Source organism: Perca fluviatilis, chromosome 8 (genome assembly GCF_010015445.1).
Source record: "Perca fluviatilis chromosome 8, GENO_Pfluv_1.0, whole genome shotgun sequence".
In the NCBI taxonomy this organism is placed as follows: Eukaryota; Metazoa; Chordata; class Actinopteri; order Perciformes; family Percidae; genus Perca; species Perca fluviatilis.
The window spans coordinates 23,396,925-23,409,794 of NC_053119.1; the positions used below are offsets into that span (position 1 = coordinate 23,396,925).

Genomic DNA, 12,870 nt, shown 5'->3' on the forward strand with positions numbered 1-12,870 from the left:
CTTTTATAACTGAATATACAGTTATTTGAATGTAAACTTTGGCCTAAAGGTGGCTCTAGACAAAGGCCATGAAGTCATTACAACTGTCATGACCTCAGGCACTTCCTAAACATGTATTCGATTACCTGCTCTATGGTTACATACAACTCTCCCTGTCATTACAGATCCAGCCGCTCTCTCCTGCCCTGTTGTAACCCCTTTCCCGCCATTCCCCTTACCTGATCATCTCCGCCCACTTACTCACCTGCTCCCAATTTCCCTGATTGGTCTTGCATTATTTACCAGTCCATCTCTTTTGCAGATTGTCTAGTGTGCATCCGCCTAGCTTTCCAGTGTTAATCTGCCTATTTTTTCCACAGGTAGTTATGCACAGGTAGTGACTAAAATCACCTAGAATATACATGTGAAACATTTTCTTGCAGTTTTTTTTTTTATTTTGCCATATTTGCTGAAACTGTTACTATATCCTCAGAGCTGCAGATTAGACAGCTAATCTGTGAAAACATCAGGTTCCTCTGCCTCCCTCTAAAGCTCTTAATGGCATTTGCACGTTTTCACCGCAGTGTCAATCAATACAAGTATTGATTGACACTGCGGTGAAAACGTGCACAAGTTTGTGAACTGCGGTCAAACTGTAAAACTAGGCAGCGCTCATCAAATATAAATCAAGTCAATGTTACTGCATTGCCTATTTCTCGCCTCAAATGTTTGCAGAAATATATTTTTATATGTAGCACTGTCAGGATATAGTGACAATTTGAGCAAATATGACATAGGTTTAACCAACTGTAACTTTAAGGGCTGTTGTAGTATGGTGCTTACCAATGCAGTTGCCGAGGGCATCCTGGATAAAGCCCGCACCACATTTGACTTTAGGGAGACAACGGAACGAACCCTGTGTGTTTTGGCACTCGAACTCTGGGCCACAGTTATGGATGCCACTCTCACACTCATCAATGTCTGGATAAAGAAATCACAGGAAAATTGCCTTTAAAAACACTGCAAATACCTAAACACATAGAAACACATTCAAAGATGCAAACTAAGCACAGTGTGACTAACCTTTGCAGTTGTTGTTGTCAGTGAGTTCATAGCCAGTCCCACAGCTGACCTCTCTCTGGCAACGGAATGAGCCCTCTGTGTTGATACAACGCTCTCCTCCCCGACAGTTGCTGGCTCCCAGCAAACACTCGTTGATGTCTGAGAGTGTTTGAAAGCAGAGCTTCTCTTACTGTGCTGATCTTTCCGATAGTGACAAACAGTATTACAGTTTTGTGTATCAAAAAAGCTTTCTCTGTGCTCTAATTTCTTCTGTCACACAAATGGAAACATTCAAGTTTTAAGAGTACTACCTACCCTCACAGCTCTTTCCATCTGGCTTGAGTTTGTAGCCTTTGAAACAGGAACAAGTGCCATTTCCCACACAGTTATGAGCACATTTCCCTATAATAGAAACAAACATGTTGACAATTGATCCCTGCATTTGCAAGATTAAATCAGTTAGGTGTAGGAAATTGTGTTCATTGACTTATTATACTATACCTTTGCACTGATCACTTAATACTGAATTATCTCCACTGTCACTGGTTTCATCTTTGTTTGGTACTGCATGAGAGAAATAAAACACATCTTAACACCTTACATCTCTATCTTAAGAAGCACCCCTAAGACCATTCAAAATATTGCAAGTTTGTTTCCGGTGCTGCAACTGAAGATTACTTTCATTATTAATTAAACTGCTGATAACTTTCTTAATTAAGTAAATATTTTTTGGTCTATTAAATTGATAGAAAATAGAATAACATGGCCATTACAATTTCCTAAAGGCCAAGGTGACATTTTTAAATGTCTTGTTCTGTCTGTCTATCAGTCCAAAACCCAAATATATTCAATTTACTATTAAACTGGACAAATAAAAACCACAAATCCTCACAACTGGAAAGTTGGAACTAGAAAATAGAAGTGCCCATGAGCAATTTTTATGGTCTATGTGAGCAACACACTAAAACCCTAATCTGTGTTTACCTCCCTTGAAAGCAATGACTAAATCACCATGACCACATACATCCAGCAGGGGGCAGTGTGGGCTTATGTTTGTCAAAACCGTGGCGCTTTGATTTTTACACATAATTCTTGTTCATTCTTATGCCCATCCTCCAATATTTTGAGATATTGCATGTGTTTGAACACAGTGCTTTCTGTTTTTCTACCCTAATGTTAGTTAGTTAGTTAGGTAGTTAGTTAGTTAGTTAGGTAGGTAGGTATGTAGGTAGTTAGTTTAGTTAGTTAGTTGCCTGCTTTGATGCAAACAAACTTTGCAATTTTTTTAATATTTGGCCTACTTCATGCTTGAGGTTTTTCACTCACATTCAGTTTTTGCTGTGGTCTGGTTGTCTGGGGCTCCATCCACGCAGCAGGCCCGGGACACAAGGCCACACTGGTAGCCCACGGACAGGTTGTGGTCACAGGGTAGGCCCTGCTCCTGGGTCGCCTTCCCCAGAAGACAACAGTCACAGCACATCTACAGCACGCAGGGTAGAATACAATAGAATAAACTTTGGTGCATAATGCAGACTTAGGAGAGAAAAACACTTGTCACACACGACATGTCATAGATGATTATCAACCCCCATTCTGATGCACCAGAGGAAGTGAAACCAAAAAGGAGATAGTGGGATGATGTTAGTTGGTAAAATACTGGAGGTAGATGAAACAGGCTTTTACAGTGACAAGTGAGGAGGATGTGATTGACAGATCAACCAGACAGAAAAAAAAAGAAGGCTGATTGAAAAGACATGCCAACTGACTGGCTTCAGACAGACAAATGAAAAGCAGTAAGTCAGTAAGCAAGACGGACAGACAGACAGTGATGAGATGGCATCATCCCCTCTGGCTGAAGCATGCTTAATCAATCATTATGGCAGCCTGGTAATGTCAGTCGGGGAAGGGGATGAAAGGAGCAGAGTGGGGGGGATGGGTGTGTTTTAGTTTTAGTTTGGGTAATGAGGTTATATGCGTGAAATGTAACCATGTGTGGTGTATTTGTGTATTGATGGTAATAGCGCGACAGAACACATGCCACAAGTCTTTCAAACATGACAACTCTATTGGTTATATAGTTGTTAACTCCCACTCCATTTGTCTCTGTGTGTTTGTTTCTGTGGCCTTGACTCTGTCCCAAAACCCTCTGTACACTATTTGCCATGCACTGAACGGCAGACAGACAAGGTTAGCAACTATGGTGGACATAGTATTTAGCCAGATATTTCCCTCAGGACAGCTGGATGTGTAAATAAATAACACAACAAGTTCACCATATCAACTTAAAGGTGATAGTATCTCAGTGTTATGGTTACAGAGAAAAAGAAAAGACATGACCGGTTGCTCTGTAGACTCAACCGTAGATCAAACATGTGTCAGGTGCTCTTGAAAAACAGGATAAACTGGAAGGCAATCCGGGCATTCCAAAATATAAGAAAAAATTAAAATAAAGAAAAAATGAATAAAGACTATTGTAGTTGCTAAAACCAGTGCCTGGATAGCCTTTCTGTTTATCATGGCCAAAAGATGAGTTAAAAAAAAAACTTGCATTACAACATATGAATTGACCCAACCTCATTGTTAAAGAAATAGTTGGACACTTATATATGAAAATTTACTTATTTGCTTTTTTTAAGAGAGTTAGATTGATAGCAGATTGATACCACACGTCTGTGCTTTAAGTATCAAGTTGGAGCCATGAGACAGTTAGCTTAGCTTCGCATGCCAACAGGAGGAAACACCTAAAAAGGTAGTCTCACATTGCCAGACCTACCTCCACAGCGCTTTGTCAGTGTCTGGCTACCCCGCTTCCTATCTACATATCTATTTTGGAATAGAGGGCAAATACATTATGGCACCGTACATCCAGTAAGCCAGACTAGTTCAAAGGTAACAAAATCGACATACCAGCATCTCTAAACTCACTCAAATCACTTATTAATATTTTTTTTTACCTTGTTTGTTTACAGGTTGTGGTTTTAAGGGAAATTATGTGCTGAACTCTTGCAGGGACTTCATGATGTCTCTCCGCTGGTCGCATGATGACTACACTTTAGGAAGTCACTTTGCCCGGCCAAGAAATAGTCACGCACATACAACTGTAAAACCACAAATTGTCACTTTTACACTTTGGTTTTTGTAAACGAAAGACATATAATGTAATGTAGTAAACCTTAGAGGTGCTGGTAGGCAGACTTTTCTTTTCTTCTTTTTTTTACCGCAGGCTAGCTTCTTCCCTCTGCATTCAGTCTTTATGCCAAGCTAAGCTAACCATCTGCTGGATTCGTTCTCGGTTTCTGTCCTAAGTTTACAGAAACATTAAGGGTTTAAGGTGAGGACTGATTGTAACTGTATTGTTTCACAATGTAATGAAACCTTTTGATTCTGAATGTGGTTACTTGAACATTATTTTATCCAGTAAGAGTAGGTGAAGCCATCTCCTACTCATACATATCTTTTGTCTTATTTAACTTACCTGTGCACATTTAAGTATGACTTTACAGTCGATCAAGTAAAGACAAGCTGTCCCACTGACAATTATCTCATCCTTTTAAGCAAATGCACCAACTTGCAACCCCTCCTTTTTACATTTTGCCAAGAATTTATCTTGTTGATGTGCTGATGTGCAGATTATGTTGTGAAAATATAGAGGCACACTGAGGGTTGGGCTGAAGGAATAAAAAGATAAAAAGACTGAAAAGTGCTTGGACATGAGCCTGCAGAAGATTCTAGAGTCAGAGCTGAATTTATAATCTATCTGACAGCAACAAGCTCCATTCCTCCCTGGAGTGACATGCCTCATCCTGCTCACAGCGCGCACACACACACACACACACACACACAGAGACAAAGACACATACAAATGCGCACCATCCCTCTCATCAATCATTTGCCTCTAAACTGGCTGTCCAGCAGAGTGATGTACTGTACATTGATTGAGTAGAGGGAGATTTTTGGTGCACACTGTGATTTAATTTACTCTTTTTGTCTCTATTCAAACTATTTTCAGCTAGTAAGGCACACACACACACACATACACATACACACACACACACACACACACACACACACAAATATAAACGTATGTACAGTATGTGCACATACAGGTACAAACACACCTTTGTAGTCTTGGTCTCGCAGGTGTTGGTGAATAAAGAGTCGCAGGCTCCTTGGTCTTTGGCCATGTTGATACCAGTGGTGCACATGTTATCCTCAAGCACTGTTACACAGCACTGCTCCTGCACTATCCTGTCAGCAAGAAAAAACACAAAACACAGGTGCTGCATTTATTCTCAGCTCTATCAATAATCTCCTCGCATCAGTACAACTCTGCCTTCAAGTTTAGCCCATTAAAATTAGCCTGAGGCAAGCCTGATGGGAATCTCAGAGTTGTCATGCTAAAAATGCGTGAATAAGTGCATGGGTTGAGTAAGTCCTCTGTGGATTCCAAGGAAGGCATGGGATGTTTATTGTGTTTTGCAATGCTGACATTACTAGACTTGAACTAGGTTGAGCAGCACTCCCAAGGCCATTGTTCTGTTGTTTAACCAACATTCCAGTCCCATGATAAACATTTGTCCACCTCCACATGTCCTTACTCGGGATGGGATTGTGTGTTTTTTTGAAGAAATGTATTTTAGTATAATATCACTAAAACAAATTGGTCCCTTTAGATAAGCATGCTGTGTGCTCTGAGAATGGCAGAAAGTTGCACGCTAATTGGGTGACTAACAGTTGCCAGTACATACAGTTTGCTTGGGGTAAATGACATCACCAGGACAGGATCACACCACCATTTCCTTAGAAATCAGTGATGACATGTTACAGATTTAAAAATGTTAAGTGAGAGACAAGTTGTACTCCAGGCAACCTTGACCTCGGAGCTCTGTGCAAATGAGGATCATAAAATATATATCTCTACAGAGATCAATAAAAGACTGTATATTACTATGATGGCTGATTAAATGTCAAAAGCAATATTTGAAACAAGCACAGGCACTCACATGAGACCACTATTATCAAAATATCAGTTACTTAATGTTTCTGTTTGATCAGATTTGTATTGTTTGGTCTAGCATTTGCTGTCTGTTAGTGCAGTCCAATCAGCTAAGAGTGGGTGTCTGGATATCTGTCTCACTGCACTTTTACAAGACAGAAAGCATAAAACGCCACCCCCTCACCTCTCCTCTCTGCTTCCAACCAGCCTCTTTATCAACTCTTACCAGAAATCTCTTTCCAAATAAACTAGTGTAGATCTCAAATTCACTTCAAGGCGCACACCTCCTCTACAGAACCTTTTAAGGGCACAGTTGTGCTCCTGTTTTTCTTTTCTCTTCTCTTCTCTCCCCTCTTTTCCTTTCATACTGTTTTTCCCCTTTGGTGTCTGAAGAAATCGTTCAGATTTCCTGTTATTGCCTCCCTCCATCCTCCCTCTATGTCGCGTTTCACCTCTAAGGTATTTCCTGGGTTTGGAAACAGCCCCTCTTCTGACCCCCCTCACCCCTTTTCCACCCTGCTCCCCCACAAACCTCTGCCCTTTTCCCTTCTTCCCCACACACTATAATTTAGACAAATTTAGGATCACTTAGGGTGGCTACGGTAAATGTGTTTGCCATCAGTGTTCACAGCAGAAGATCTCCCTGGGTTATAGGCCCTGAACCTGTGGCAGCACACCCTCTAGGGTTACCAGCAGACCTGTTATTATCCCATCACTATTAGTGTTTCCTGCTCTCATGTGAAGTGAATAATGTGCATGGAGATTTACGGGAGTAAGGTAAAGCAATCTCATAGGCCTACAGACATCCCATACATGGTACAGGCCAAATCCCTTGGGGCCAATATTGCAGGAGCTTCTGTGGCGCAAATAGAAAATGTAAAGATTGTGACAAAGGGTGCAAGAGTTACTGACTTGTGAATCTGAATAAGCCCCTAACCAACCAACCATAAACCTTGTGGTGTATAGATTTGCAATCAGTGAGAGCAAAGTAGCAGATAGCGCCTGCTCACCTGCATGTATCTGACCCAGAGATGAGAGAGAGGGACACACACTCTTCGTTATCATTGCCACGCTTCTGGCCATCTTTACAGCAGTCCTCTATGGAGATCTGCTCCACTCCTACAAACATTAAAAAACAACACAAGGTGAGTCTGTGTGAACAGGTGAAGAGGTGCACACCCCATTCACCGTGCACTGTCAGAGGGACATTTTCATATCTGGCAGTGTCTGTTTTGCCGCAGTGAGGGGACCCCCACCAACATAATCACTGCAGGAGATAGAGCCCAGACGGAGTACTGCTGCCTCTGCACTTATCACACCTGCCTGCATATCTACAAGGTGGTTACCACACTCGCTTGAGGCTACTTTTGAGCCCTTTAAGCTGTTCATGATGAAAAAATATATCTAATGATTTAAGCATTCTTTTATGACATTAAGCATTATTTCTTTGACAGCCATTTTCTTTTGGCAAAAATAAAAGTGATTAATGTTGATTAAAAAGGGTTAGGATGATCGAATTTGGAAATCTAACCCGAACAAAAAGGGATATTGCCTTTGTCCTCTAAAGATGGAAAAACAAAATTCAAAATCTGTCTGGCAATTTGAATTGCTCGAAGGCCTTTTTTTGCCAAAGACAATGAATGATGGATATGTTGTTGCAGACACAAGAGAGGTTGTTGTTTTTTTTTTTAAATGGAGCACACCCAACTCTGTGGTGATCTAGCTGTTTATTCATGTGGATTAGAGAGTGAGGAATGCCTCGACTCTGTAAACAATCAGCTGTCCCAATCACATCAAGTACATTCATTCGCCTGTGGTTTGTGTGATCTGCCAAACGTGAAATAGCTTTGGCAGATCAGCTCCTTGGACTTTTTTTGCCTTCGGCTCAAACCAGGATAAGTGCGCCGAATTGTTATTAAGAGCAAGTCCTCAGAGATAAAAAAGCAAAAACAAACTCACCGTGAAATAATTTTTGTAATTTTTGTAATATAATACAAAATTGTAATATAATACAAGTTGTTTCTGGTTAGTGACTGAATGCTCTGAATTATTGGGAATAGTGATTGTGAAATGCACTGAACAAATCCATCTGTTTGAGACACAGCGTCTGCCGTGACCAGTCTGGCAAGAGTCAACAACCTCAGTTAATAAGTTAGATGACGTTGGGAGGACAAGTGTCTGGAATAGCAGTCCTCAGTTTTATAGATTTGCTGCTTTCTCCCAGAGGTGCTGGAGGTATTTTATTATAACCACTAAATCAAATATGAAGCACAAGCAGGAATAGTCATCACCACAAACAGTTTTCTGCATTGATAAACTTTGTAATAACATTGCAATTGCAATAAAACCCTCAACTTCTCTGAATAGTTTGCAGCCTTGTGTAAACCCAGTTCTACAGCCCCAGCACTAAGTAGGGGCAAGATATAACAATGACTAAGAGTTTATTATAATCAAAATATGTGGGTTTTTTTCCTCAAGAAAGGAAGGCATTTCCCCAGTGTAGGTTACAGAAAAGCGAAGCACAGAATTAAAACATTGTGACCATTGCTACTACAAAAAGGATGATTAAACTGGCAGACAGGAGTGAATATGGACAGAGGATTTATTACTAGGCAGCCACATTAGCTGACTCACTACTGATTTCTGGAAGTCTGGCAAATCCCAGAATCCTCGGGCCAATAAACCTTGTAGCAGCTGGATGAAACGAGATGGCATTTCAAAAGCTTTTCACATGGGCCTACCAAGTGGGCCCTGTTGTAGTGTCTCTGTCTCTGAATGTTTAAGACCTCTATCTGTTTGCAAAGTAACACCAAGATATTCCAACGAGACAAAACATTTAGCTTACGTAATTACAATTTGGATATAAATGTGCAGTGAGTGCCATTAAGGCCTTATACAAAGGTGTCAAATACTCTTGTATTGAAGTATGCAGTTTGTATATTTTAAATGACACTTGGTCTCATACTGTAACAGCTCACACTGCTCTGTCCCAGAGATTTCTCCCCACAGTTGCACTCTGCTGATAACTAACTCTAACCCACAAGGCATCACAGAGTCATTCCAACGCCACCACTGTCTGCTGCTCTAGCAAACCTAAATTGAAATACCAGAAGTGCCTTAAAACTGTGTGGTGCTGTTTTATCAAAAGAGGCAAACCATGCGCAGCCGTGCTCCGGCCTAGAATACAGTCTCTGTCTCTGTGATGCATTGTCTGTCTGGACAGGGCTGATTTCCATCTTGGATAGCAGTGCTGGTTGTGAGGGCCATTCTTTCTTGGCAGAGCAGCACATGGCTTGCCTGCGTCTAGACGCCTCATGTAAACACGGCTTAATGAGCCCACTGGTGGAGCTCCGCCCAGGCAGAGTAGTTAGCCTTAGCCAGATATCACAACAGCAGTGTACATCTCTTTCACAGGCTGCACTTGAGGCTTTTATTTGGAGGTCTCTGTCAATCTTAGTGATATGAAAAGACTTTGACACAGGACGTAGATGTTTTTCACTCTATCTATCTATCTATCTATCTATCTATCTATCTATCTATCTATCTATCTATCTATCTGAATTTTACTCCAAACTGATCTGTGACACCAACCCCTTCAAAGAAATGTGTGACCAGGGCACCATGCACATTTGGATATGTATAAATCACACTCCTCTGTCGGGACCACCCTGTCCTGGTGAGACACTCGTCGTTCTGACATAGCATCACAGCATATCAAGGCATTTGGCCTTTGACTTGCAGGGCAGAAAAACATACATTCATACAACTTAAATGCGAAACTGTAACACTCTTAATGTGACATCTTCTTGTATCACTTTATAAATCAAGTTGCATGTAGGCTATAGCCTAAACAAAAACGTAATGAATGAAAGAGAGCGTTAAAGACACAGTTTACTTTTTGAGATGACATTTTCAAGTTGTGTAAATATGTAGCATCTGGATTTCTGTCCTACACAATGCAGTGTGCAAAGAGTTTACAGCTGCTAAGACATGACTTTATATAACACTAAATATCATTAACTTCATTGTAAGTTGAGAGGGAAAACAATAGAAACAGAAAAACCTTCTAAAGCAGTTATCAGGGCGTTTTGTTATATATAGCCTTTACAATGTTAACCCTACTTCATTTCAATACAAACCTGCAACACTTTGAAGCACCCAGCTTTGTGAACTGTGCTTTTATCACATGCCCCAACTAGTCCTGTGACAAATTCATCACCTCCCTGGGTCTCACTCTTTGCCTATCATCACTTTCATTCTTACTGTAAATACCTTGACAAATCCATGTGAAAAGTTAGCACGCAATATATAATATCCACCCACATCAGCATGAATAGCTGCCTTTAAAATAGCTGCCTATAACATTCTTTGGCTTGGCGTGGTTCATCTTAATTAAAAGTCGTCACGTAGTAGGGATCTTTACAGAAAGGTAACTTACCTTGGCCAAGGAGAACTCCGAACAGAGAGCAGAGCAGCACCACACACGGAGCCATTGAATGAGAAAGAGAGATTCAACTGGGGGAAATAAAAGGTGTCCGAGAGCTTTGAGCTTGCCTATGCTGGTTTTTCTGCAGGATGTGTAAATAAACAGCAGTGTTCCTTTAAAAAAAAGGAAAGACCGAGTCCGCGGGAAAAGACGTAGATGTGATGGAGCTGAGTGAGTCGCAGTTGCAGCTGACTGGAGGAATGAGCGTCCAATTATGACGCTGCGAGGGGCGGGCTGGGGCCACAGACAGCGACTTATTGTTAATCAAATCAGCCACCCCCACCCAGTATGAACTTAAAATGAAAGCCATTCATCGTAAGCTCATTTACAGTATATTACAAATAAAAAATATAATTTCGCTATTGAGACTTAGGCTACAGATTGGTTATAGGCGAGGCAAGTTTATTTATAGAGCACATTTAAGCAGCAATTCGAAGTGCTTCACATAAAAGATTAGATTAGAAGAAGTGAGTTTATACTGTAATTGATGACTATATTCTGACACGTGGCCTATCCTTTCAAAAAGGTTTTATATAATTGACGCATGTATGTGAGTTGGAAGTATAAGACCTGAAATATAAGGGAGTTGTGGGCTGAAATGGGTTTTACTGCCTACAGGAGCAATTGTAAGTGACTTCAGGCTACTGTGCTGCAAGGTATGCATGCACACATGGAAATTGTCTTGCCATCAATAGCAGAGTAGACTTTTTCGCTCTGTGACTAATGATTGTACTGATTACTCAACATCTGGAGCCAGTTTTGGGGTAACTTAAAAATATCTTGTGGCTATGTCCAGTCTGTAAGCCTTGAAACCTTTTGGATCTCTCTAGAGGAAAGAGGGAGAATAAAACAATATAAATAAAAATTGTCATTGCCTGCAAATAACTATATGTATTCACTGCTACATTTGAGTTTGCTGCACCCTAAGAAAGATGATAGATCAAAATGGAAACTGGCTTTGTGATGTTGCATGCTCCCTTATATTTGAATCCCCCTTAAAAATGTATCTGCACAGTGGTATTTAAGGTTCCTGTAGGCTAACTACTTTGCCTATGTTTTGTGTACTTAACTTCACAGCTGTACCAAAGAAAATGAGGCATTTTCCCTCAAAGTTAATGAATTAAAGCATTTGTAACATGCCACAGATGTAGGCAAACTGTGAGCCAAAGTGATCATGAACTGTGGGAAGGAGCTGGGTATAAACAAGCCACACACACGTGCATGCACATACACACACAAGTCTACCGGAATTGGCAAGGAGCGGAGAAATAATTGCTAGACTGCGTTATAAACATTTTGTACCAACTAAAGCCCTCTGCAAATTCAATCAGTCTACTGACTCTGGGCATGGTGACAGAGAGAGGTTAAATGATCTTCTAATCAGAGCCACATGTCTCCACCAACAGTCTAGCCAGTCTAGAAACATCTACAAGGACTTGATATCAGGACACCACAGGCATACAAGAAAGCCAACAAGTATATGGCAGCTATAAATGGTAACTGCACTGTTTAAGTGTAGTGTGTGACAAGTTGAGTCTCAATCTCTGTGCTCTTCAGTCCAATACAGTCTACATTTCTGTTGTACTGTCAACAATCTTCCTTAAAACCACATTTTAATAGACCACACCAGTGTTTTGATGCTAATATGCATTTATGCATGTTACAAGCAATGTGTTACCAGCAATGTGTTACGTGTCACCATTGATTTCACTATGTAGTACCACTATTGCAGAGCTGTCTTAGGATATGGAGTGGGGATTTAAGGTTAAATGTTACGTTATTTATCTTCCTTATTTAGAAAATTGAATTTGAATTTTTCAATGTAGGTATCCAGGATTAATTTTTTTCCACAATAAAACCCATTTGGAAAAAAATCATCCCTCTATGGTGTAAAAATGAGCTTGCAGAGAACTTGCTTGATGAGGTAATCCATCACAGTGAACATGTCTGCCTTTATTTTATGTCTTTTACTTTACAGTTGCACGGTAAAGTGAAAACATATTTTTTAATTAATCTGCACTTACAGTGCCACACTAACAGTACAGCGATTTAACCCTGGCAACAACAAAAGCAGACATGGAGTTTATAGTAATGGATTAGCATGTTTTCTGCATATGGTCCTGGAATATTTAAACTGTGCAGGGCCTATAGGTTAAAAGTAGGCGGCTGTTGCTATAGCAGCACAGATATGGCTCCTGCAGACAATTACATTATCAGTCAAGGATGTGGCGACCTCCCTCTGTGATGTTGCAGTTATTACTACAACAAAGAGCACCCCTTTACTGCTGTCCTTAATCTTATCTTTGTCTTAGTGTAATGTAGAAAATAGATAATAGGCATCATATTA

The 12,870-nt window shown here is 40.5% G+C and overlaps 1 protein-coding gene across 2 annotated transcripts in view; it reads right to left on the reverse strand.

The window, feature by feature from the left end:
• Positions 1-10,745, reverse strand: part of fbln1 (fibulin 1) — a 31,089-nt gene extending 20,344 nt beyond the window's left edge. For both annotated transcript variants that reach the window (XM_039808895.1, XM_039808896.1), the window contains exons 1-8: positions 10,476-10,745; positions 7,048-7,156; positions 5,160-5,289; positions 2,368-2,521; positions 1,543-1,605; positions 1,357-1,443; positions 1,063-1,200; positions 823-960 (exon numbers count right to left, since the gene is read on the reverse strand). In XM_039808895.1, the coding sequence (XP_039664829.1) occupies positions 823-960; positions 1,063-1,200; positions 1,357-1,443; positions 1,543-1,605; positions 2,368-2,521; positions 5,160-5,289; positions 7,048-7,156; positions 10,476-10,530 (874 nt within the window). In that variant the 5' untranslated portion in view covers positions 10,531-10,745. The remainder of the gene's footprint in view (positions 1-822; positions 961-1,062; positions 1,201-1,356; positions 1,444-1,542; positions 1,606-2,367; positions 2,522-5,159; positions 5,290-7,047; positions 7,157-10,475) is intronic.
• Positions 10,746-12,870: the final 2,125 nt, after the last annotated feature.